General features: G+C 31.7%; 1 protein-coding gene across 8 annotated transcripts in view; it reads right to left on the bottom strand.

Annotated features, from left to right (window-relative positions):
• The window catches only part of shd (cytochrome P450 family 24 subfamily A member shade), a 105,636-nt gene that overhangs the window by 23,067 nt on the left and 55,144 nt on the right, over positions 1–27,425 (bottom strand). For all 8 annotated transcript variants that reach the window (XR_015822533.1, XR_015822534.1, XR_015822531.1 and 5 more), the window contains exon 2: positions 13,860–14,140. Coding sequence is in view for 3 of the 8 variants with exons in the window: in XM_088227943.1 (XP_088084069.1) it covers positions 13,860–14,088 (229 nt within the window). In the remaining 5 variants the exon portion in view is untranslated. The remainder of the gene's footprint in view (positions 1–13,859; positions 14,141–27,425) is intronic.

The following is a 27,425-nucleotide window of genomic DNA, read 5'->3' as shown; positions in this document are numbered from 1 at the left end:
GGTTTTGAGGTTTGGATGCTTTCCGCGTAAGTACGTCCAATTCTGTATCAGAACAGATACAATTGAAAAAAATACGCACAAAGAAACATTAATTTCATTTGTAACGGTCACTTTAAGATATTTGGTTAAATTAAATTCGCCAAACCCATACCGTTACTAAGCGTACCCGCCATTGCTACAGGTATAATAAACACACACTCGAAAAATAACTCAAATTTCTGTAACTGTACACTGAATTATTTCACTATGCACGACACGCTGTACGTGTTATTTACCGTCAAATTCTTTGATTATTTCGAATTTCGTGAGAAGATCTGATGGTTAAAATTATTCCAATAATATGATATATAAAGTCTGGGAGTTTTCGAGACAGTTAAAAAATAATAATTAAGTACAATAAATACGCCCTACTCCGCCCCTGTGGCATGTATGAATAATATGAATATAAACGCATCTAATTCAGTACAATTTATGACGCGCATTGTTACGCCGAATTCGTGCGATAACGTATTGTACGCGTATGTTAACATTATTTTCCAATTGAAATGTAAAGTTGTCAGTAAAGTTGTCTTATTTCCCCGCGCACTCGCTCGTTGACCTTACTAAAGAATGAATGCACCCGAGTGTTCCACATTACTTATGTTTTGTTAATACTTGTAATGCAATGCAATTATTGCTATTTCAACATAAGTTCATTAGCATAGCACGTGAAATACCGTGCTATGCTATGTTTTAACAAACTTGAATAGTTTTAAATTTTTTTAATGATTTGTTCTGATTTTAGTGAGCTTTTTTGGAGGCAGATTTTTAAACATGATTTATTGTAATCTACCCTAATTAAAATAATTTTCATCCCCTTTTTCCCTTTTACCCAATAATGCATGGGGCAATGCATTTGATAATTGAGATAACCCAAATTCAGCGTATTTCGATCATTTTTTACATGTAGATAACGTAATCAGTTTTACGCTTCCGGTGCCAGTCCATGAACAATAAAATTCAACAGTTTAAACAACCTTTAAAATCAGTATCTCACATCCACCCTGCCAGGAATTGATCTTAGTTGCTCAATTACAATGGCCGCACTCCTCGGTGATAACCGCCGCGATAAAAGCTTCTCACTGTGATCGTTTATCGTTGTAGCGATAACAATGGGAAATTTACTAAAATTTATCGATTGGAGATTAATTTTCACGTTTCAACCTGATTCGTGGCAATAACTAATATTAAATGTCATCGTTAAAAATATTTGCGTTTTGCGTATTTGAATATTATTTGGAGCCGTTGAATTATTGTATTAATTAAATATGTAAAATACTCAAAAACTGTTAGTAAAGTCAAATATTTTTTTTTTATAAAGTTGTAATATTTCGTGCACAATTTATCATGTTATATATGTTTTTAAACTCAATTTGATACAGCAATAACACGATTTGACTTTGACCACAAATTTGACGTTAGGCTACAGAATATAGTGTATGTATTTAATCTATGGCGTTTGGCCACGTGACCGCGATAAATAAATTTTGTTCCACTGTGATCGGTCAGGTTACAAAAGGACTTTTAAACGAAGTCGTTTTATATCTATGATTAAGCAACATGATCTCAAGAACGGTAGGCGAACGCGCCAGCCACTACACAACGAGACAAACTTATCTCCACTCGATATTTTTATTCAGAATCTTTACCCGAGGAAGCTATCGAGACAGAAACACTCGCCCGCGATTGTTGTTCAATTTCACACACAGAACTGTATTCTTCATGGACACATAAGTTATTAGAATAATGCTTTTTTATGGAGAGGAAAATGATTTAAAACTTTTGAAAATGATACGCATTTACAATACATAAATATTTATTTTTATTTTTTTTAGTTAGGGAATTTTCGGATCCTTTCTCTTTGCAAGAAAGCGAACTCATTTCAGAATGTTTAAAAATATTTCCTTCGGAATTTGTCTCTATCGTTTTATTGATTTAATATGATGTTTGCCATTTATTTCTGACTGGGCCGGGCCGTATGAGTTAGATTAGATCTAGATATTGGCTAGATTACAACTAGATTTAATGCGGAATTACAGACTCATTCTTTTTTTTTAAATCAAAAAAGTTTTACAATTCCGCTTTTATGTTTCGTTTAATATACATAACATAATATCCAAATAAGTAGTATTTTTGATTTGATTGTACTTGACGCTTCTACCTCTCCTTTCTTTATTTCCTTTCCCCTAATTAACAATGTTTAAATGCGGACATTATGATATCACTACCTGGGCCCCGATTACAATGGGAAGTTAACATTTATATTAAATTTTATCTGCAAAGTAAAATTAAGTTTTCTGTATGAAAAGCAGAATATGCATACATTTCTTTATTTTAAACATGTACAATTATGGGTTGCCGATGAAGATACTTTAAATGTTCATGCAAATATACTTAATTTTATACAAAAATATCGGTTTTTCGAAGGTTAGTCGAAGATAACTCTGTTAATTTTCTAGTGTAATCGAGGCCCTGGTTTGCCCTAAAACTGATTATTCTGCATAAAATGATGCAAAATGCGCGGTCTTGAACGTTAAAATGGCGAAGTTTAACGGCCGAATACAAGATAAACACAACAGAATCACGCGTAATTATAAATAGAAGAAATAATGTATTTGATTGCATTTATACTGAATAAAAAAAACACATTGTATTGTATACATATTTAATATTTAAAGCAAGATATTCTATTTGTTTGTAACAATACAACTTGTAACATTGTAATTAATTATTAAACAAATCGCACCCCGGGAATAATAGTGGCACAACTCAAATAACTCCCTTTTACAGGAGAGCAGTTACTCATACGCCCGCGCTATCAGTAAACTAAGATTCAAAACACAAAACTAACACAAAGGCACAAACAACAGTATACTCACTTGTGCCATCTAGTTGAAATGTTTTGATCATTGTGCTTAGTGTTTCTTGAATTTGAGTGAAAAGTATTGTTGAATATTGATATTTTTGCTTTTAAGGCCAAGCCAATATGAATTGTGCCGTTATTTATGCGGATATAAAATATATTTAGAAACATTTCTTCATACTTAACTCAAAAACTTAAATTTTAGGCTTGTGCGAATTTTTGTCGTGGCCCCAATGCGAATTTTTTTTTCATTTTAAAAAAAAAATTGGCTTACCATTTTTTAACATTACGTTTAACATCAAATTTAAACCTTATTGAATTTAATTATTAATTTTTAAAAGCAACTTTGAACTAGAATCACGTTGCGGTGTAAAACTGTTAGAATACTCGTATCATAAATCATATTATATTGAAAGCTCTATTGAAAAATGATCATATAAATAATATAATTTGGGCATCGCATGCAGTCTTTTGATTCAAATGGAAACTATGTAGCTCAATGAAAATTAACAAACAATCACAAAATATTTCATTCATACCATGGGGGCGATTATAATTGGAAGACACGGAAGCCATATATTCACTATGACGGTATAGTTAAAGATAAATGATCCCGAGCGGTTACGAAGATATACTGCCGACCCCGTATCTTCAAGTTTTGTGGTGCGTAAATACATCGATATGTACCGAGGGCACTCGTACCCAACGGTACACATATCTACACACTGAAGGTGTCAGAAAATATGTTTGAAAATTCTAGGTAGTTACAGCGCATGCGTCAGATCATATGACTTTTGAGATGACATTATGCGCATGTACCGTAAGGTACAATGGCAACACTTCGGAAGAAATATTGGGACTATGAAAAATAAATATCACCATTTATTTTTTTTTCATTTTAAATCTTTCTCATTTTTATTTTATATAGGCTTTTGTGATAAAAAGTGCCCACTTCAAAGCGATTAAAACTCCGAAAAATCTCAATTCAAGCAAAAAATGCTCACTTGACAATTACCTAGACGGTACGTTTAACGATCGTCTGTATTTATCTACCGATTGATTACAAAGCCGGCTCTTTTAACGTCTCGATATCTACTCTCAGAAAGATAGTAAAACAGATAGAAAAAATATAATAACTAATTATTTTTTTGTAGTGACAACTTTCTTTCTAGATACTCTTATACGTTAATAGGGCAGAATCTAGCAAAATATTTTTTTGCATCTAGCCGCTCGTTTATAAAACTGACAGCTATGTCAGAATTTAATTCGACTTCAAGTCTTCAAAATTTACTTATTTCTTTCTCATATTTTTAATATGCTTTAAATAAAAAAAGTGCCAACCTCAGAACGATTAAAAATTTAATTTTATCGTAATCAAAGGAAAAACTGTATGGTGGAAATTTTTTTTTGACACTTTTAATGCATAGATAAACGTATCAAGGGTTCTAGACCCATCAGTACAAACCGATGTACTTACATCAAAACTTGATTGTGGGGGAATCAGTAGTGTATCTTCGTAATCGGTTGGGAGAATTTTATCTTCAACTATCACGTCATACTGAAGCCATGTCACTTTAGTGCGTAGAGGTCTGACACACGTTTTGTATATCCGAATTATGTTTCCAATAATCATGTGTTCATTTCATTGTACTATACGACATTTTTTAGGCATCCAGATGTTTACTAACTGAGATGGATATGTTCTCATCATCACTATGGCAGCATCATCTGCATGGCATGTGATGTTAATGACCTTATCTCCCTTAATAGATTCCCAACTTTTTTTTTTATTCTTTAAAGCGTTTTTTAAATATATATTTATTCTGCTTTCGTAAGAAAAGTTTTTTGGGGTATATATTGTTGTGCTATATTTAGTTATAAAGGTGCTAAACTTGCTTTGTTTCTTTGTTGTTCTCAATATGTGTTATTTTCTAAATGTTAATATTTTTTATGTCCCGAATCGAGTTGTTGTAACTCCTCGGAATGTAATTCAACGTATTATACTTGTAAAATACTTTGTGTTATATGATTTATAAATAAAAAAATAAAAAATAAGTAAGATATGTGTACCGTGACGTACGCTTTCCCTTGTTTCATATCGATGTACCTACACAAAACTTGAAGGTGGGGGGTCGGTAGTCTATCTTCGTAATCTCTCGAAATAGTTTAACTATACCGTCATGGTGAAGGTATGACGTCCTTATCTTCCCATCATAATCGAGGCCCATGTCTGGAATCGTCTCCAAGACCTTATGCATGATGGCTAAAAGCCCTAACCTGCGCATTTCCAAGTGTTTTACTGTATTTTATTTTATGGTAACTTTCCTGTTTGAAAAAAATAATAAAACAAGCTGAACATGAGAAAACTGCAGCCGGGCGATTATAAATTTTGCGTGTGTATTATTTGACTGAATTGTTGATCTGTGTTAATATTTGCGGGTGGTTAATTTGATGATGGCAGATGCGGAAAAGAACAGAATGCGGCCAAACTACAGCAAACAAAAATCCTACCTTTAGGAAGACAGCAAAGGGAATCAGGGACAAGAATCCGGATGCTATCTCCAAGTCCTGGCTTCTCGGTAGTTTTTTCCTTTTTTGGTGAACACGGCGCTTTCACTATAGTTATTTGCGAAATGTACAGATGAATGTGGCGGAGCGGCGCGGCGGTCAGAAAATGTAATGGAGTTCAGATGTGGGCAGATGATTAAAGGACGAGCAGATGCGGCAGATAAAATTATGAACACGCGGTAGTTGATTGTCGATGTAGGTTGCTATGGATATGGAAAATTGTTCTCATAGCAACCGTAGCTACCCATGGCCATAGAGACGAGGAAGATAAACAAACATTGAAAGTTGGGAGATCACAGGATGGGTAGGATAGGTGGACCTTCATCCACTGGCGGTCCATCCAGCCACAAACCACTCAATCCCATCACCCACTCGCGCAACCAACTGCTTAAGATATTCTATTACTGTAGCATAAAAAGTTTCTATGCATTCCCTATTAGTATCTATAATACGGATGATTCATATCCAATTCAATTGAATATGTATGTATTATAATACATAAACCGGAATTCAATCGACTTATTTACTGTTACATAACAGTAATAGAAAAACAACAAAATGAATTATGAATGGCGGATATTGTCGATTTGAAAGTTAAATGAAAAGCATCATCTTTGTTATCTTGATAAACTTCCCATGCTAGTCTAAAAAAATAACTGTAAACATAATTAAAAGATGGCGGTGAAAGTAAGGCATCGAACCTAACAGTTTTATTGACAGTAAGACCTCCTCATTCATTTTTTGTGCATCGCAAAATCAAAAATACAGACGTGTTGTTTGGGGTCGAGTCAACAACTCTTATTTGGGTCTGCAATAATCTGAGTTAATAGTAATAGTTATCTCTGTTAAGAGTCTTAGCCCAAGATGAGATTAAAGCCTTTTTAATGCCGGTGATGCTGTATAGAATAAAGGGTTATACACTCAAAAGTCTTAAGAGGAAACGCTGTCTGACTTTTCTCCATACAAACGTATTCTCTTATTTGCTCCCTTGATTATGGCAATGAGGAACTTCAGTCTTACGGGAAATTGGAAACAAAAAAAATAATTTGCGCGTTATAAAATTTAGAGCATTGAATTCAGTACAGTTCATTGCCGTTTAGTTCAGTTCAGTTCAGTTTTAAAAATCACTTTTATACACTGATTATCGGTATGTAGTTGATCGTCTACATTAGGCATTGTTGGGTTAAGACTATTGTGTAAATATTTTTGAAAAAAAAAACTACTAAAGACGAAACAGATAATATAGCGTTTTATTCGTATACACAATCCAATTTATGAAATGAGTAGATAACTATTATGTTTTTTTATGATTTTTCTAAAAAATGTTTTATTTATACATTTTATCAAATATACACTTGTTGTAAACTTTTCCCAGCTAACAAGGGTACATACCCCTTTTCAAACTAACCAATTACATTTTAATACACAATAATAATTTACAAGTTAATAGAAAGAACAGACAAATAAAATATAAACTTAATAGTTTGCACATATTGACATATATGTATACACATACTTGTACCAATGCGCATACACATACATACATAATATATACATATAATAAACAAAGGTCTACGATGTATGCAAGAGAAGCGATTTGCTGATGAATGTCGATAAATCGAATGTGATGGTTTTTGAAAGAAATGAAAGTATGACTAAATGTGAAATCACTGTGAATGGAGTTATACTAAAACAAGTAGAGGAATTTGTGTATCTGGGAAGTATGTTCACTAGGGATGGAATGACTGAGAAAGATATTGAAAGGAGGGTGAGTGCCGGGAACAGAGTGAACGGTGCACTTAAATCGACCTTGGCAAATAAATGCTTGTCACAAGAGGCAAAATTGGCAGTTCACAACGGAGTCCTGGTCCCATCCCTGATGTATTGGAGCGAAGTATGGATTTGGAAAAACAGGGATGAAAGTAAGCTGAATGCTGTCGAAATGCGATCTCTCAGGCGAATGTGTGGTAAAACTATGTACGATAGATGCACAAATGTTGAGATCCGTACATTATGTAAGGCTGAGACAAGCATTATCGACAAAATCAAGAAAGGAGCTCTGCGCTGGTTTGGACATGTAGAACGAATGGACAGCGAGAGAACGGCTAAGAATATTTACAATGCGAATGTTGATGGATGCAGAAATAGAGGAAGACCGAGAAAGACATGGCATGACCAAATCCAACAAATACTTAAAGATGGACATGTCAAAAGTCGGAATAATCGGCGCGCGTGCATGAGAAGATATATGAATGTAGAGGAAGCGAGATCTGTATGCAAAGATAGAGTGTTGTGGCGTTCTATCCTCTCTGCCTACCCTTACGGGGAAACGGCGTGATGGTTTGTTTGTTTTGTTTGTATATTCGGAATAAAATTAATAAAGGCGAAACTTCATGATTGGCATTTTTTAAAAATTTTCTATTCTTTATTTTTATATTTTATTTTAACCATGCGGTAAGAATCTCCAATCTGCGGTATTTTAAGCACATTTTCGACAGCTAGCTGCCAGCTAGAGAAGTATCCATGGTAACGAGTTACATATAAATAAATATGAACTATGGAAATATGTACTGCATGAATGTAAATATGTATATTGTACAAGTATATATATTTATGTGTGGGTATATTTTGCATGTTTTTTTTTCTATTTCATTTCTTTACTCATGTATTGTCGGATTGGATTAGTTTTTTCTTATTTATATATTATTTTATCCACTTGCCAAATACAAAAGCGTCTCTTTTTTAGCAAGTCCAACCGGTATTTTTCGTATTTTGTATTTACATATTTTTTTTATTTGTCTTTGATTTAAGGATTAAAATACAAGAAAAATGTGAATCGTGATTTGTTATTCAAAACTCCAACTATCCGGATTAATTAGGGCCAGGTTGTATCGCCTTAAAAGTAATACCTTGGGATTTGGAATCCCACTAAGAACTTACATTAATAATATGGTCGCAATGTAGTAAACAGATGCAAGAATCAATACAAAGAACAATTCATAAAGCACTTAAAGTAACATTTAATTTTAATAAATATACTAGAACCACATATTTATATGGAATAACAAAAATGCTCAAACTAGAGGAATTGATCTACACTGAAAAAATAACAATGATATTTAAGATGAAAAAGAATAAAATAAAGACAAATATTAAATTTAATTTTAACTAAAGCATACATAAAATAAATACAAGAGCATCAAATAATTTAACTTGTGAACAACCTAGGACCAACAGAAAAAAAAAAGTTTTTTGTACACAGCAATAAATTTTTACAATTCACTTTCTAATGATCTAAAAAATATACGAAACATGTACGTACTTAAAAAACATATAAAAAAACAGTTTTAACAGCCCGTGTGACAAGTGATATGTGATGTTATTTTATTGAATTTTTATTCAAACTATTGTGTTATTATTTATAATATCCCCTCATAACCAGCACTTTTGCTGATTGGGAATATTTCGTACAAAGAAAATATGTAATAAAATGTAATATGTAAAGTTTAAAAACCTTGTATTTAGTCATAAATAAATAAATTTTAAGTAAAAATATCACCTTTATTTTTTATTTCCTGAAAACGATCCAGCTTTTTGGCACTCTGGATAACTGGAGTTTTACTATTATTGAGAAAAACGCAATATTTGCTGTTTTTAAGAAGCTAGTTTAGGAATCATCATTACGAATAACGTGTCTATTAATTTTACGTCAAAGTTTATCGGTCATTGTTCTAAAATATAAATTATTCCAAATTCATTCAGATATTCTAACCAACTGTTGTTAATGCATATTTTCGGTGTAAGAAATAAATTTGTTTAGGTTAAGAACAAGATTGACAGTATCCGCTTCCTGAGACCAAATATCCAAAAAATATTTAAATTTTAAATACCCCGCTTTCGATCATACCGGAACAATATTTAAATAACCTTTTATTGTTTTTTGAGTGAATTGTTAAAATATAATACAGACACTGTATAAATACTAAATGCATTTATTAATACACAATTCCAGTATCACACAATTATTAATGTTCATGTCCTGACTTTCTAGAAAATTCCGTGTTAAAACAGGCCTCTTAATCAAATACACAGAAATATATATTGAAATTATGACACAAAAAAAAAACAAAAAGACAAAAAAAAAATATGTTATGTCAAAATATAATACAAATAAGTTATTTAATAATACAGTGGTGTAGCAAAATTAAGATCATGTGTCTAAAATTTCTAATTTAATAATTTTGTAATTTAATTAACTTTATAATTATTTTTAAATTTAATATACAATTTAATTTTTGTAAATATATTTTGTGTGAAAAATACGTATGCTTATCCTTTAGATCTTAAAAATGTTTATATTACTTTTTAAAATTATATAATTTCTTTAACTTTTTAAACTTTTTTCCTTTACAAAGGAAAAATAAGGAACCTGCTGACAAGCTGGTTTCGCGGTTTAGTGGGTTTCATTATTTTCCTTTTATATTTTCTGTTCGTGTATGTATCTTAATAAATAAAAAATATACAATGCATTTTCCAAATAAAAGCATTTCCTTTAGTTTTAAAAAAAGTGCTGATGATTTTTAGACTGGCAACTGAAGCGTAGGTTCATGTAAAAATAAAAGTCACGGTATGCTGCGGTTGGTGTATTAATGCAGTGCCTTATGGACCATTTGGTGCGGAAAGGAAACAATGAACGATTTTATACTTATGTTAAAATATTTTTAGTCGGTCATTGTTTAACCCTCAAATAATTCTATCAATTATTTTTAAGAATAATCTCGCCCAGTGTTTCACACGTTGGTGTTAGCTCCTAATACCTTATATCCTATCAGCACGTTGGCTTATTGCTTTTGTGCTACTTTTAAACATGTCTTTAAAGATAGGCATATAGTTCTTTACTAGTACTAGTCCTCTGTCATATGGCGGTTTTCGTTTTTATAATTGCATCTTTTTATGCACCCAAGCCATTTTCCCACTTTTCAAATATTTACTTATCAATTTGTTGAACTTTATCAACGGATGTCTTTCTCCGTCTTTCCCGATTTCTACACTTGTCTACATTTTCATCATAATTATATTTTCAAAATTATTTTATTATTCTTATGCAGTATGAATGGTCGATTTGAATCCAATTGATTCTCATTTGAAAATTGAAAAAAATACTCAGTTTTCTTTGCCGAAGCTTTTACTTGACAACCCCCTAAATAGATCAAATTTCTTTGGAAATAGTGCGTAAAATGCAAAAAAAAAACATTAAATTTCGCATTAAGTTTGCGTCATTCTTATATTACATAAACAAAACGAACTTTGCGATGTCATCAATTTAGAAATTACATAAACTGAAATTAAAATCCGATAAAAAATAAGTGCATAATATTTCTGACGGTTCGAAAAAAATAACCCTTATCTGTTCACATAAAATGCAGATAAGGATTTATAATGATGTTATTTGAGATGTTGTTTTTATTTGATTATTAATTTTTGCATGTTACAGTATTCCTTATAGCAACTGCTAGTAAAATAAGATTCTTTTTTGTTTTGGATACTTGCTTTGTTTTTTTTTTTACATATTTATTGAAAGCCAACACAGTCACACAAAATTAAACAAAGCATTATTGGAAAAAGTAGATTCAATGAAATGTTTGGGAATTTATATAGATGGGAACTTAAGATGGACTAATCCAATTGATCATATTAATAATAAATTGAAAAAGCAAATTTACTTTTTTAAAACTGTAAGAAATATAATTCGCCTAAAAGAACTTGTAAAAATATATTACGCCATAACTCAATCAGTTTTGGAATATGGGATAATTATATGGGGATGTGCAAATGACACACTGATCAAGCAAATAATAATTGCACAAAAAGCTTTAATAAAAATTATCTTTCGAGTCCCAATCAGAACTAGCTCCCTCGGTATATTTGAAAATCTTAATGTAAAATCTATTAAACAACTTTATGTAAAAGCTTTGTTACTATACGCACGTAGACATTATTCTCTACCTTCCGTTACAAATACAAGAGTTACTAGATACTCCACCCTGATTCTGAAAAAAAATAAATACAAACATCGGTCAAAGAGGATTGGCCTACTACTCGGTTAAAATGTACAATCTACTTCCATTATCCAAGGACAATTAGTAAGTTATCACAATATAAAATTGCCATTAAGAAATGTATAGTGGAGGTGGGTTGCGCACGGATCGATGAGTGGATCAAACCAAATAGGTAAAATGTGTGTACTGTGTATGAAATTTGTCCCATTGGTCTATATAAATTGGTTATGTTTTTTTATGATTGTTTATTATGTTAATGATAATTAGGTTAATTGGATTAATTACTTTTTTTTTATTGTTATAATTTTGTTAATTTTGTTAAATAGCTAATCTTAGGCATGTTTCACATTTTGTAAAATGTTTCCCTCTGCACGGGACCCCAGTGAGGGAAAATTATTCTGTATAAAAAAAGAATAAAAACAATGTAAAAGTATGAATAAATACATAAATAATGTTATTTTTTAAAGTGGGGGTCAGTGCTATGCAAGCTCCTAAAGTCACTGCGACCGGTAAAGATCTATTGTGACGTATCCCAGGTCCCAGTGAATAATTCTCGCCCTCTTAACCCAGGTCTTTATAGACCCTTGATACTGGGGTACACTAATCGCAACGCATCTGGATCATTTTTGTCAAATGAAGGTATGATGATCAGTCTTCCGCTTCGGGTACCAGTACAGGGACTATGAAATATTCTGGTGTGAAAACACACTTTTTAATAAATATTTCATATCAACCATGTTGGGAATCGAACCCGAGACCTCTTGCATGGTAGGCAAACGCGCTGACCATTACACAACGAGGCTATCACTACAATACAGTACAATAAATTACTAACATAATACAGTAGAACTTTATATCGTAGTATGCTATCGAAATCGGCATTACTCATCCTTAGGGTTTTGAGGTTTGGATGCTTTCCGCGTAAGTACGTCCAATTCTGTATCAGAACAGATACAATTGAAAAAAATACGCACAAAGAAACATTAATTTAATTTGTAACGGTCACTATAAGATATTTGGTTAAATTAAATTCGCCAAACCCATACCGTTACTAAACGTACCCGCCATTGCTACAGGTATAATAAACACACACTCGAAAAATAACTCAAATTTCTGTAACTGTACACTGAATTATTTCACTATACACGAAACGCTGTACGTGTTAAATAACACGGTAAATACCGTCAAATTCTTTGATTATTTCGAATTTTGTGAGAAGATCTGATCTTTAAAATTATTCCAATAATATGATATGTTAAATCATCATTTATTTATTTTATTAGGTAAACAAACAGCTTGTACACAATAAATTGACAATTTAATTGTATATTAGTGTAGGGATACCCATGCACACACAAAAAAAAATCGTTTGCACTGAAGACAATATATAAAATTATATTGAATATAACAGATGTAAAAGATAAAAAATAACAAAGATGCAAATAATAATAAAACTAATTAAATGTCTGCTTCTCTCAATATTTCTATCACTTTTGACTTAAATTTAAGCTCATTATCATGAAAAATATCAGCCTCGGTAAATCTATAGTTATATTACTCGAACGTTTTAGGTATTGTAGATTGTTTTAAATAATTCGTTGACGCGTTGTCTGTGTAAAGCAGAAAATTATGTCTTGTTGGTTTAGATGGCACACGGAATGGAAGTCTTTCAAGTAGATTAGGGGAATCAATTTTACTGTTTATTAATTTGTACGAAATACCTGGTCTAACTATTCTTTGATTTTGAATAGAATAAAAGAAAGATTTTTTTTGGCTTAGTTCAATAGTTTATTAACAAATTAAAAATAACTACTGAGTTTCCTCATTCGCTGTATTATTTCAAAAGGTATAAAATAGTGATCTTAGAGTATAATTTTCGTTTTCTTTTAAAACAGTACCATAATTTAATTGCTAATCCAACTATCTGGATTTCTACCAGTGGCGAATGGTGATTTTATTTACGGGTAAGCCATAAAAAATATCATATATTTTTACCTACATAGAAGGTACATAATAAAATGTAAGTAATATGTACTATAAAACGATATTTCATTGTGGTTCTGTGTAATACAACAATTCTCATCTATGGAATCAACTCAAACGACGTAACTTCGTGATATATTAATATGTATATTAGGATAAAGATACAGTAAAACATTATTATGGTTAGTCAAATATAATGGTAAGCTGCGCATAATCGCTTCTATACACGATTCTCCCCTGCTTTCTACATATCCGGATAACGCCTGGCACTCATTAATCCAGACACTTGGAGTTTTTATGTATAATGATTAATTTATCCACAGGATTAGGACGGTAGATTTACCTACCTTGATACGCCTCGTGTACTTTGGTGGTCTTGTATCTGAGAAGATATATCCAAGTGGTTCCAAGGTATGGCAGCTTTGCAGGGCCGGGGATTCTCCAAAGGTCGTTTCTTCTCGCTTTAGCGTCCTCCGCCTTCTTAAGGAGTATCTTCCTGTAGATCTGTACCAAGAATGTGATTCCTCCTACCATCATCCATACCATAAAATCGTCTATGTAGCCAGCGAGCATCATGTTAAGAAGGTACTGTTGACTCGGTGTGAACTTAAAGCTATGTATTTGAGATCTGAAACAAAATAAATTATTTCTTTATTTGTGGTATAAAATACGATTTTTAAAACCTAATACAAAAAATAACGGCTTGAAAAGATTTGCGAAGCGGATGTAAATGGATGCAGAAAACGAGGAAAACCGGGCATTCAACAATCCCTTAAAGATGAACATGAAGACATGATTGGAGGAAGACGTTATGTTGTAAATTTTCAAAAATTTACTTTTTTCATAGGTGAAAATTGTATTTATTTATTTATTTCGACGGCTTACGCCTTTAACAAAGTATAAAATAATATTGAAAAACAATTATAATAAAACAAAACACCTGAACACAGTATACAAAATATAGATACATTAAATAAAATCAGCAGAAAATAAGGAAATATTAAAGAAAAATTAAATAAGAAATTATAACATATGTAAGCAGAAAATTAACAATAAATAAAGGGTTTAAATAAAAAAAGGATTGAAGTAATAGAGACGATGTATTATAGCGTAAACAGTAAAACAAGTATAACGCTTAGAACATTTTTATAATTTAGAAATGAAGTGATTAAAAAGTAATAATTTTAATTGGTATAAAGATAAATTAAATAAATCTAAGTATGTGAGGGCTTTCATATAAAACCAACTGTACCGTCGAAAAGTAGCAAAAAAACTAATTTTGAGATCGAACGAAGGTGTAATATCATCAACAATTGTACTGGTTTTCAAAACTTTAACCCCAAATATCTCTGCTTTTTTTGTCTGAGAAGATGTATGAATGTGGAGGAAACGAGGTCTGTATGCAAGAGACAGAGTGATATGGCGTTCAATCCTCTCTGCCTACACCTACGGAGAAACGGCGTGATGGTTTGTTGTTGCTGCTGTTATCAATAACATAATCAACGATTTAAATAACACTGCCTCACTTTATGTCCTTCAAACCAATACCTACTCCTTTACATTTTATTATTTTTCTGAGAACCTGTAAGTCTGGAAATAAAACCCTGAACACATGTTAGCAGATGTATTTTAGGTACCTTCTTGTAATTTAGTTTAGGTGTGATGGTTTGTGTGTTTGTTTTTAATATAAAACCATGGCTCCCCGGCAATGACGTAGGTATAATTAAATAGACACGTTACAAGCGTTAATAATGGAATTTTTCATTCGTGGGTAATTGCCTTTCGTATCTTCATTCTGTAACGGACTTTTATCATGATCAGACGTGATGCTAAGCAAAAATATACCGTCGTGAGTGATGAAAAATTTATTTAATTACACTGCATCTGTAAAAAACAAAACAGATATCGTCGGGTCAATGTCAAAGTCGCAAATGTGCAAAAACATCATTTCGAGATATCGAGGTTTGAAGTTTAGAACTGGTGTCATAAATCTATTTATATTGTTGCTAAACTAGCTCCGTATAGATACGTAGAAGTATCTAAAAATCTAACAATTAAGACGACTTATTGAAAAAATAAAATATTTTACATTTTGACAAGATTTGTTGGAAATGAATTATTTGTATTTTTTATGGAGTTTTCGTAGGGGTTTTTAAAAAAATATTTTTATTTTATTTTATTAACAAACATTAATTTTTTAAACTATTGAATGAGTTATATCAATTAATATCAGGTAATTAATCTGTCGCTTCTTGCTATGTTAACCAACCGATACCACACCATGCACATACAATCTTGGTACGAGTTTACCTACATAGATAGATGCAACAAAAAACTAACATTGGAAAAAATATTTAGTACAGTAAAACAACAACAACAACAAACCATCTCGCTGTTTCCCCGTAGGGGTAGGCAGAGAGGATAGAACGCCAAATCACTTATTTGCATACAAACCTCGCTTCCTCTACATTCATACATCTTCTCATGCACTGAGGCTGCGTCTGCCTCTGAGGCACACATTTATTATAATGCATACATTGTATATTATATTATTTTGTGCTATGGAAATGTGATTTTTTCTTTAAATGCCAAATAAAGATATTATTAAATATGTATTTTTTTAAATGATTTTAATTAAATTTTTTTATTTTTAAAAAAGGAATGGATAAAGATTTTTAAAAAACAACGTGTTTTAGATCACATTCATTCAGATGCACTGGAATCGGGAATTTACCACAAACACAATTTTAGCGTAGTAAATTTGGAAAACAAGTAAAAGTGTATTCAACGCCAAAGTCTCGAAAGAAATATTCGCGAATACGCAGGTCCTTTTACATAATTTAAAAATCACTGTTTTAGTAGCGTGTGCTCTGTTTAAACTTTATTTTCGTGGTATATTTAAATCAAAACTGGCAAAAATGCACATTCGCGACTTCGGCATTGGCCCAACGATACGAGTATACCGTTTCATTCGTTAATGCGATACATTTATTAAAAAAAGAGATAATTTTACAATCAGTTATATTTTCAAGTTGTAATTTACACCGAAAAACTTAAGTTTCTTTTCACCTAATTTCATTTATGGAAAATATTTTTTACATTCCCTTTATTAATTATTATAGTTTTTATAGCATTTTTATGTTTCTATTTATTTGTTGATCTATTAAACAATACCGATCATATTTATTTAAAGTATTGTTAATTTACACAGTAAAAGCACATAAAAATCTTCCTCTCTCGCGCGAAATGAAATTTATGTTTTCAATATCGTTAATTTTTTTTATGATGTCACGTAGCTAAAAATGATTTAAATTCTACAAAAAGTTATGAAGCCATGATCGAATCATGCACTAAATGTGAAAATTATACAAATATAAAATGATGAAATAAACAAACATAAACTCCCCTGTTTTTAACCACTATTTTTTATTATTATTTTACCGTAAACCAACATATACAGACACAATTATTCATAATTCTTCAAATCATCCAATTGCCCATAAACATTCCGCATTCCATTCAATGATACATAGGTTAATTAACGTTCCACTAGATAATACCAATTTTTAAAAATAACTTAATACAATAAAACAGATTGCTAATAATAATGGATATAATGAGAACTTAATTGATAAAATATTAAATCAAAACCAAAAACGTATAAATAAACATCTATATTCGACTCCCACAGTAAATAAAGCAAACCCACCTAAACAATGGAGGCGGAAGCTTTTTATAAATGACATTTTTTCGAAACAATTATCTAATTCCCTACCATCAAATATTAAACCTGCTTTCTTCACAACTTATAATATGGGAATATTGTTAAAAAATTACAAAGACAAAGTCCATAAATATAATAAATCTGGGATATACCAATGAAATTGTAAAAATTGCAATTCAATCTACATTGGAAAAACTAAAAGAAACTTTAATATTAGAGTAAAAGAACACTTAGATGCTTAAAAACTAATAATTTGTCTGAATTCGCAAACCGTCTGATAGAAAATAATCTTAACTTCAGTAAAGACACTGGATTAAAAGTACTTCATGTTGAAAATAAAATATTAAAATTAGACAACTTAGAAATCTTAGAAATTAAAAAAGCGATTTATAATAAGAAAACAATAATTGAATAACCAAATAAACAATATTTCTTTTAGTCCTCTCCTGTCTAACTTCGAAAATAGTGATATCAAATTACCACCCGTGTAAGGAAAAAACGACTTGATTTATTGGGTCCACGTGTAGTATTTAGTGAACATGATAAAAATAAAAAAGGAATCAATTCATTAGTTACGTAAACCTTGACGAAGAAGCTTGTTTGCTTTGAAACCGGTCGGTGGAAAAAAAAAAAAAAATTAGTGGTTAAAAACAAAGTTGTTTTATTTATTTTATTAAAATGAATAACCACAAGGCTAGTGCTTCAAATATAAACTTATAACATAAACTCTATTTATTTATTTGATAGAACAACTGATCAATTTCTTGTCTATGATTACCGACAGGCGGGTTTACAACAATAAACATTTCGCTATCCAAAAACAAAAATAGTGTTTTCATTATCACATCAAATGAAAGTATTTAAGTCGTGTAATAAGTATCTATGACAGCTGACAGTGTTGGCAAATAAACTCAGCCGCAAAAAGTAATACTTTTAACACCTCCAAAGCCTTAAAAGCTATTTGTTAGTTGACAGGTAGCGCCGCGAGCGGTGAATGTTGGAATACCAACATTTAATAATAAACACATTATAAAAGTCGCGAAAGCACTTTGCCAGATTTTCATGCTCGATGTCATTAACCTCACATTTTTTGTCTTTCTTAGAAGAGTTGAGTGTAGAATGGCATAGAATGGTTTACTTAAGGGGGCAGTCTGTACTTCTTAACTAGACTCGATGGCAACCTCAACGACGATAAATTTAGTGATACCCAAAAAGGTTTTTTTTATGTTCCTTTTTTTTGCACCACAACAGGCCAGGAGACCCAATAACAGTGATGAATTGGATAACAGTGGTGAATTGGATAACAGAACACCAAGGCTTGAGAAACATCACATTGAATTTTTGTGTTCTCCCGAATCGAACCCGGAACCTTCAGTGAGCAAGTCAAAACAATATAACAATTTTTACTATAGTAGATATGAGTTAGTTTTAAATAAGTTCCTGAAGTCGCATGCAACCTGTGTAGGTCTATTGTGTCAGGTCCGCGTAAATTGATTCTCGCCTTCCAAACCTAGGTCTGACTACTGAGTGGAGGGCGAGTACTGTCAACTGCCATATACAAAATCTCCCCCTCCTAGCCCTAGTCAAGTCCCGGGGTGCCAACTGACAGGTTTTATCAGGGAACCGGAAATTTTTTCTCCCTTCCTCATCCTGCGGAGCGATACTAGATAGACTATGGATTCAATGACCAAACGCTGCCTGACATGCAAGAGAATGAATTGAGGATCTTTACTGATTGCAGTCTTTTAAATGGCAAAGTGGGTGCAGCATTTGTACCCTACGATGGCGTAAGAGAACTGTTTGCCAGGAAGTTTAAACTCGATCACTTTTGCTCAGTATTTCAGGCTGAAATATACGCTATAAGAGAATCTATAGTTTACGTTTTAAAAAAACCGCCTAATAGATGGAAACATATAACGATTTCGACAGACTGTAAATCGTGAATTCACGCGATTGCGGATCGTAATTCGGTGAACCCAATGGTCATGAGTATACGAACTGATATCCAGATATTAAAAAATCGATCGCAAAATGTGTACATTGGCTGGATTCGAGGACACTGCGGAATAATTGGCAATGAAAGAGGTGACGAAAAGGCTCGGGAAGCAACATTAAAAAAAACAGGTCCCGATTTTGCTGACTTTCCAATAAGTTTTGCTAAGAGAAAAATAAGAAGCAAAACTTTACAGCTCTGGAATTATCGCTATTTAGCAGAACCCACAGGAAAGGTAACAATTTTTTTTTTCCATCTATTTACAATGATTTTAATTTAAGGAAACTGCAGCGTGCAGGATACGAACTTACACACATCCTGACAGGACATGGCGGATTTATGAGTTATTTACACAGATTCAAAATATCTACATATTGGGCATATTGGCAGCCATCTCCTATCTATTTATTATCTAGTATGAGATGCATTCGCAATGTTATTCTCCCCGAGATTCGCAGTCTACATTGCGTAATGGGTTAAGCTAGGGTTTCCTAGGACAGCGGTGCCCGTATCTTAACGGCCGTAGTGAACGGTGATGCGGTGGACAGCCGTCGTAGTGGTGACTAGAGAGTGGTTTTATTTTTTAACGGTGTTATCAACACCATTTTTATAGGAAACCACTCTCTAGTCACCGTTACGACGGCTGTCAACCGCATTAATGTTCACTACGGCCGTTAAAATACGGGCACCGCTGTCCTAGGAAACCCGAGCTTTAGTAACCCGTAACGTTCACTACGGTAGTTACTTAAATAAGTCGTTTCTAGAGGAAGACGAGGGTTAAGACTTGCCTCTTAACGTAGAGTATAGGTACCGAGTAACAGATTCTCTCTTCGCCACCAGGAAATGCATAATCATTCCGTATTGAACGAGTTCATTGTTATTATTGTTCACTGAACACGCCCGTAAATAAGATAAAACTCTGCAGGATTCATGCTACATAGGCTCTTCAGCACAATTTTATAAATAAAACCCATCATCTATTTTTTCAAAACACTATGGTTTGCAATTTGTTCACCTAATGAGAACAACATGGTTCTCAGCATTACATACTACAACAACGAATAGAAATGTGCCTACTGCCGACTGCGACACGGTACAAATAACTAGTAGTTTAACACATACTTTTTTCTACAAAACTTTCAGTTTACCCTGAAGATGGTTCCATCAATGGTCGTCGGAACAAATCCAACACACACGATATCACCCAAAAAAGAAATATATTGATCTTCTTTCTTGATTTCATTTTATTTGTTTATTTCAGAAACACAAATATGTTTATTTATCTACGAAGAGCTACAATGTTATGCCGAGAATAGGTCAGACAGACAAAGTCGTATAGTATAGCAACACATGTGTACAGATCCATCGGTTCCTATATGGGCAATGCCTGATCTCAAGAACCGAAATGTTGCGGTAAATAAAAAAAACATATTTGAGCTAAGTGAAAATCAATGTAAATATGGATGATTAAAATTATTACTAATCATTATTTTTCAAAATACATCCGTATGTACCGGCAGAACTAAGAATATATTTTTAAAAAATGTATTTTATTACAACCATGTTAAACCGTTAGAAACTGTTCAAACATTTATCTTAATAATAATGCTTCTCAAAATCGCACTTTTCCCTCATTCCAATTGTTCCAAGAAGCTAAACTTTTAGAGATAAAACAAATATATTGTTTTCAATTTTTTAAATATATGTTTAAGAACCAAAATGTATTTACAGATAATTCAAATAGATCAAGTCAAAGAAGGAATCGTGTATAAGAAATACCACATTGTAAAACGAGGCTAGCACAGAGACATGCATATTTTATAGGTCCAAATTATTTTTTACTGTTAATATTTCATTGATCCCAAACTTTCAAAATTTTCTTTCTTTTAAAAAACACGCACTATCCTGGATTCAAACTAAAGATATTAACTCTCTTTTTCTATTATATATTTTGTTGTCCTTTAATTCTAATTTTCTTTCCTTTTTTAATTACTATAAAATAAACAAGTACCTTATAATCTTTTACAAAACATTTTCTCTTTCTTTATAATAAAAAATATTATACCTGTCTATTTATTATAGGAGCGAAAATTCATAAACATTTCTTGTATACCCACGAATAGGCCATGCCTTTGTGGGATTTTTTGTTTACTATTTTTATTGTTAATATGTATTTCATTGCTATGTAATTATCCTTTTTTTTGTTTTTTTTTACCTCTTATGTATATTGTTTAAAAAAAAAATAAAAAAAAATAACATATTTATATATATATTATATTTATATTAGTTATTTTGATAAGAGTGTAAATTTATATTATAAGTGCGGTATTCGTGTTATTATTCGATAAATGGAATTTGTTGTTTAGTATAATATAATTAAAAAAGTAGTATAAATATTAAAATAATTTTGTAAATAAACGAAATATGAGAAGGAAGTTATATATTAGGAAGTTAGGAAGTTAAGAAGGAAGGAAATAAGTTAATATAACAATGAACTATTATAAAATGTGCAGGAGTGCGAATTTTTTGACTCCACGTTGTTGTGAAATTGTTAAAAGCGAGAAAATGCGTGAAGAATTCAAAGTATAATTGTCTTTCAAGAGTATTCTAGGTTTAGGGATAGTTTAGATGAATGATTTTAAGAATTTGGCGTTTAAGATAAACATAAATTATTGAATAACTTAAAACGATCAACGAAAAGAAGGGTTTTTTAAAAACAATATTTTAATAAAAATCTTAAAAGCGAGAAAATGCTGAGAAGAATTCCAAGTATAACTGCCTTTCAAGAGTATCCTAGGTTTTGGAATAATTTAGATGTATGATTTCAAACATTTGTCTTTTAGGATAAACCTAAATGATTGTTTACATATTACAACAGAGATGAAGAACATTCAAGAGAAGCTAATATGGAAGTCTAGGAATCTACAGGGCGTATGACCTGTCAATGGCTGGTTTAAGTGGCCACTTTACACACTGTGTAACATTCACCATTCTGTCCATATTTAAACACCTATATTTCTTTAATTCTTTCATGTTGATGTTTGTGAAGTTAAAGAGCTGAAACTTTTATTTATGCGGGTGAGATTCATCTAATTGAATTATTTCACCTACATACTAGGCAACGCCTGAAAATGTTATTTTTTTCATTTTTATACTTCTTCGTGGACCAGGTGGATTTAGTTGATAAATGATTGAATAACTTCAAAAGAAAACAGAAATGAAGAGAATTTTACAAAGAACCTGTTAAAAAGCATTTTGAAAAACTGCAATTGGGATAGTTTAGAACTGTATATACGATAAGTAGTATTTAAATATAAACATATGGGTTCATGTTTAATATGCGGGCGGAATAATATTTTTATTTTGTTGATAATGCTTATCTCAGCCTTACATAAAATGCACTGATATCGAGATTCTTGCACCTATCTAACATAGTTTAACCACACATTCACTAAGATATCGCATTTCGACAGGATTCAGTCTATCTTCGTCCTTATTTTTCCAATTCCATATTTCGTTTTTACATGTTTATGTTAAATTATTCTTAATTCTATTTTGCTATATTTATATTTAGAACATAAGGTTTTCTCACTTCAATTTGTTATCTTTTATTTGTCATTTTATATTTGTATGTTTCTTTGTTACTTTTTTGCAGTTTTAAATTTTTTTTTTAAAAATTACTGATTTGTTTAGTTTTAATTATTTAGTTGAATAATATAGTTATATTTCATATTATATATTACATAATGAATTGTTCACTGCTGTGATTATTTCTGTAAAACTTTTTATTGTAAAAGGTTCTTTGAACCGTTGATTTATAAATAAATAAATAAATATAAGAGGCGGAACCAGAATTTAAATCTGATAATTTTATGTCTCCGAAGCATGTGATGATCAATCATACGCTTAAAAAAAAAGAAATATTGCGGTGTAGAACCACATTAAAAACTAATATTTCGCATCCCCATGCTAGTTTTTAATATTTTAATCAATTAAAATAAAAAACCAAACATCTCCTGTTTTCTATCGCCTGGTGGCACAATGTTCTACCAAACACGAGATTCCGGTTTTAATTCCTGACTGGATCAATGTTAAGTACATTTATTTGTAATATTTTTTCTCGAAAATATTTCGATAACCTGGCACTATCTAGAAAATTCAGAAAACTTATGTGATATTGGACATAATTACTGAAAGCAAATGAGAATTTTAAATGATTTTGATTCAAAGAATCAAACGAATTTCTTTGTTATCTCCAAAATACACAAAAACTATTTTATGAACTGAGGGTCTTCCTATCGGTTTTGCTCATAATTAAAACTTTTGTTAATTAGGAAATCGAGTTATTTTTGAAAATTTCAATTTCATAAACCGCAATTTAAATTAAATTTAACTCGACTGTTTCCATTGCTTCTTTTACTGTGAGTTTGGCAAATAATATAGATGGCTAAGTCGGATATAAAAAGCATCCCGAACAGGATTTAACAAAATGAAAAATCTTCTTTGTGACGATAATATAAACCTTAAGCTGAGACAACGAATATTCAAATGTTATATATGGTCTGTCTTATGTACGGTGTAGAGGCGTGGACTCTAAAAGTTAATATTATAAACCTCCTTGAAGCATTTGAAATGTGGATCCACCGTAGAATGTTAAGAATATCTTGGACCGAAATGATAACCAACAATGAAGTACGTAGAGCCAATACTAATAGAAAACTATTCACCACTGTTAAACTCCGTAAGATTTCATATTTTGGCCATGTGTTGAGAGGTGATAAATATGACAGACTTCAGCTCGTCACGAAGGGGAAGATCACGGAACGTAGAGGGGTCGGAAGAAAACAGCTTTCCTGGCTTCGATACATCCGAGCATGGATCAGGATTAGAACTGTGGAGGAGCTGTTTCGCGCTGCTCAGGATAAGGAAGCTTTCTTTCGATTGATCTTTAACGTCGGGGGGACCCGATATGACACGAGAAGAAGAAGAAGAAGTCGGATATTGTCATGCTTTCATCATGACCACATTGCAATTACAAGGGCAGTAGTAAATTGTTTCCCGAATACATGTTAAGTTATATTCAGCGGAAAAAAATACAATTTATATATCATGTATAATATGCGTTGTAAATCATCTTCTTATTCTGCTACTATGGTTGCATCGTCTGCCTATCATGTGACGTTAATGACTTTATTTCCCTTAGTCCTAGATTTACCACTTCCTCCATTCTTGAAAGCAATTTAATTTGTTTGTGTAAAATGTGTTTTTTGGTTTTTATTATATTGTTGTGAGATATTTAGTTATAAAGATATTTAACTTCTTAATATGTGCTTTTTAAAAATGTTAAAACTTTTTTAAGTTCCGAATCGAGTTGTAGTTATTCCTGGGAATGTAATTCATTTGTATTGTACTTACTTTGCTTTGCTTTATGTGATTTATAAAAAAACAAAAAATAAACAAAGAATTACGCAATTCATTGCAATATTACGAGGGGAAGTTAATGTTTCAGACTCCCAAAAACAAGAATCCAGGCAACTGAGAACAATCTGTACCATAAAGGACTAAAGATTTTTAATAAGTTTCCGAAGGAGATTAGGGATGCTGGGTCTATCGTATCGTTTCGTGGGATGGTGATGATTTTTGTTATAAACAATCATCCATATAGGTAGCTTGATTGTCATCAAAAAGTGTCCGTATTGACAAAAGGCGGCCTCCGTGGTGTAGTGGTCAAGACGCTTGACTCACGCACGGAAGGTTCCGGGTTCGATTCCCGGTGAGAACACAAAAATTCAAATGTGATTTTTCTCAAGCCTGGGTGCTCTGTGATGTAATTCACCACTGAAATTAGGCAGGCCTCCTGGCCTGTTGTGGTGCAAAAAAAAATGTGAATGTGAAAAAAAATATATTTATGTACATATTATGTATTAATTAGTTAAGGAATTACTTGCTGCTATTTTTTAACACTACTATCTGAAAAAATATATTTAATTACGATTACAAAAAAACAGTGTTAATTTTGTTAAAATTAACACAATTCGTAGAGTAGTGGTTAGCGCATTCTGGGTTTGATTCCTGGGAGGGACAAAAGGAAATATCTGCTTGTAAGGTGGTTTCATACTGAAATATTTCACTCTTCCTGGATTAGAATCTGAAGCGTAAGATTGATCAACTTACTTTTCTGTAAAAAACGATCAAGATACACTGCATATACGTTTCCAATGCAGTTCCCTGTGTACCATGAGGTGCGGATTAGGATTTGATAATGTTTCTTCAAACATTTGGACATACTAGTACATAATTCTACATAACGTAAAATTATACATTATGTGTGTATTTACACGAACATTAAATATATGACAATTTGTGTTTATTTGGCTTTGAAAAATATTATCAGCATTAACAATGAGTACAAGGTAGCATCATACATTATTACGGGTATTTATTTTTTAAACATACACAGTGAATAATTAATTTACATTTGATTATAAGGTCAATTCATAATGTATTTTCATTTTATTTATCGATTATGTTTTTCAAGAACAAGGTGCATACTAATATCTGTACCTTAAAGGATAAACCAAGAGAGTCATATTGAACGAAACGTTCAGGAAACGAAATTTTGTGATTGTGCGATTTCCAAAATATGATAACTTTTGAACCAAATGAGATAATGTCATCATTGATTCATATAAAGTACTTTCAGTATAAAATAATAATTATTTTTATAATAAAAAGCACATAATCAAATAGCGTGGACTACTGATGTTTTTTTGATTAAAAAAAAGAGGACTTCAGCGCTTTATTCGCTTAAGCCTATTGCGATAATTTCTGCATTTTTAACTTCAAAACGGCAAAAATTGGACTTCCGTGTTTTATCCTCTAAGGTCCAGATATTATAAACGCGAAAGTGTGTTTGTTTGTGTTTCTTTCACGTCGCAACGGAGCGACCGATCGACATGATTTTTTTGCATATGGATAGCAGGAGAGCTGATAAGCGTCACGTGGCACTTCGTACCAAATCATGGCTTGCAGACTTTGAATGCATATTTCATATCTTAATTATTAATACAGTTATCAAGTTGACGCGTTCACCTACCAGTCTTATGGTTCTTTCTGGCAGGAAGGACGTGAAATATTGATTTTTAAGGTTTTTTTTAACTGCAATGTTTGATTATTATGAAAACAAAACTTTGTTAACAACAATTTTTAGTTTGTCCAAATTTTTGTAGACAAGAACTGGATTCAACTCCCTGGGGAGCTGTTTATATTAACATATTACAACAGAGATGAAGAACAATTAAGAGAAGGTAATATAAAAGTCTAGGCATCTACAGGGCTTATGATCTGTCATTGGCTGGTTTAAGTGGCCACTTCACACACTGTGTAACATTCACCATTCTGCCCATATTTGAACATCTATATTCCTTCAATTCTTTCATCTGTTGATGTTTGTGAAGTTAAAGAGCTGAAACCTTTATTTATGCGGGTGAGATTCATCTAATTGAATTATTTCACCTACATACTAGGCAACGCCTGAAAATGTTATTTTTTCAATTTCTATACTTCTTCATGGACCAGGTGGATTTATCAACAATATTTTGAGTTTGTCCAAATTTTTGTAGACAAGAACTGGATTCAACTCCGATGTTGATAAATCCACCTGGTCCATGAAGAAGTATAGAAATTGAAAAAATAACATTTTCAGGCGTTGCCTAGTATGTAGGTGAAATAATTCAATTAGATGAATCTCACCCGCATAAATAAAGGTTTCAGCTCTTTAACTTCACAAACATCAACAGATGAAAGAATTGAAGGAATATAGATGTTCAAATATGGGCAGAATGGTGAATGTTACACAGTGTGTGAAGTGGCCACTTAAACCAGCCAATGACAGATCATAAGCCCTGTAGATGCCTAGACTTTTATATTACCTTCTCTTAATTGTTCTTCATCTCTGTTGTAATATGTTAATTAAAACTTTGTTATTAGTGTTACATCATTTTATTATTTTACAAGAATACTTCTACAGTTTCGGAAGAGCACTCCTCTCATCGACGGATGATAAAAACCGTAAAAAAATATTTATAGTTTTTAAAAGAATTGATTGAAACAAACTGGTAATATAAATATTTGGAACCTATAAAAAAAAAGAAGAAAACACTTAAATAATACAAAAAAAAACTAAGAAAGAAACAT

The sequence above is a fragment of the Micrasema longulum genome, unplaced genomic scaffold (assembly GCF_059751315.1).
Source record: "Micrasema longulum isolate JH-2025_06_02 unplaced genomic scaffold, ASM5975131v1 h1tg000548l, whole genome shotgun sequence".
Taxonomy (NCBI): Eukaryota; Metazoa; Arthropoda; class Insecta; order Trichoptera; family Brachycentridae; genus Micrasema; species Micrasema longulum.
This window is presented reverse-complemented; position numbering and strand designations above follow the sequence as displayed.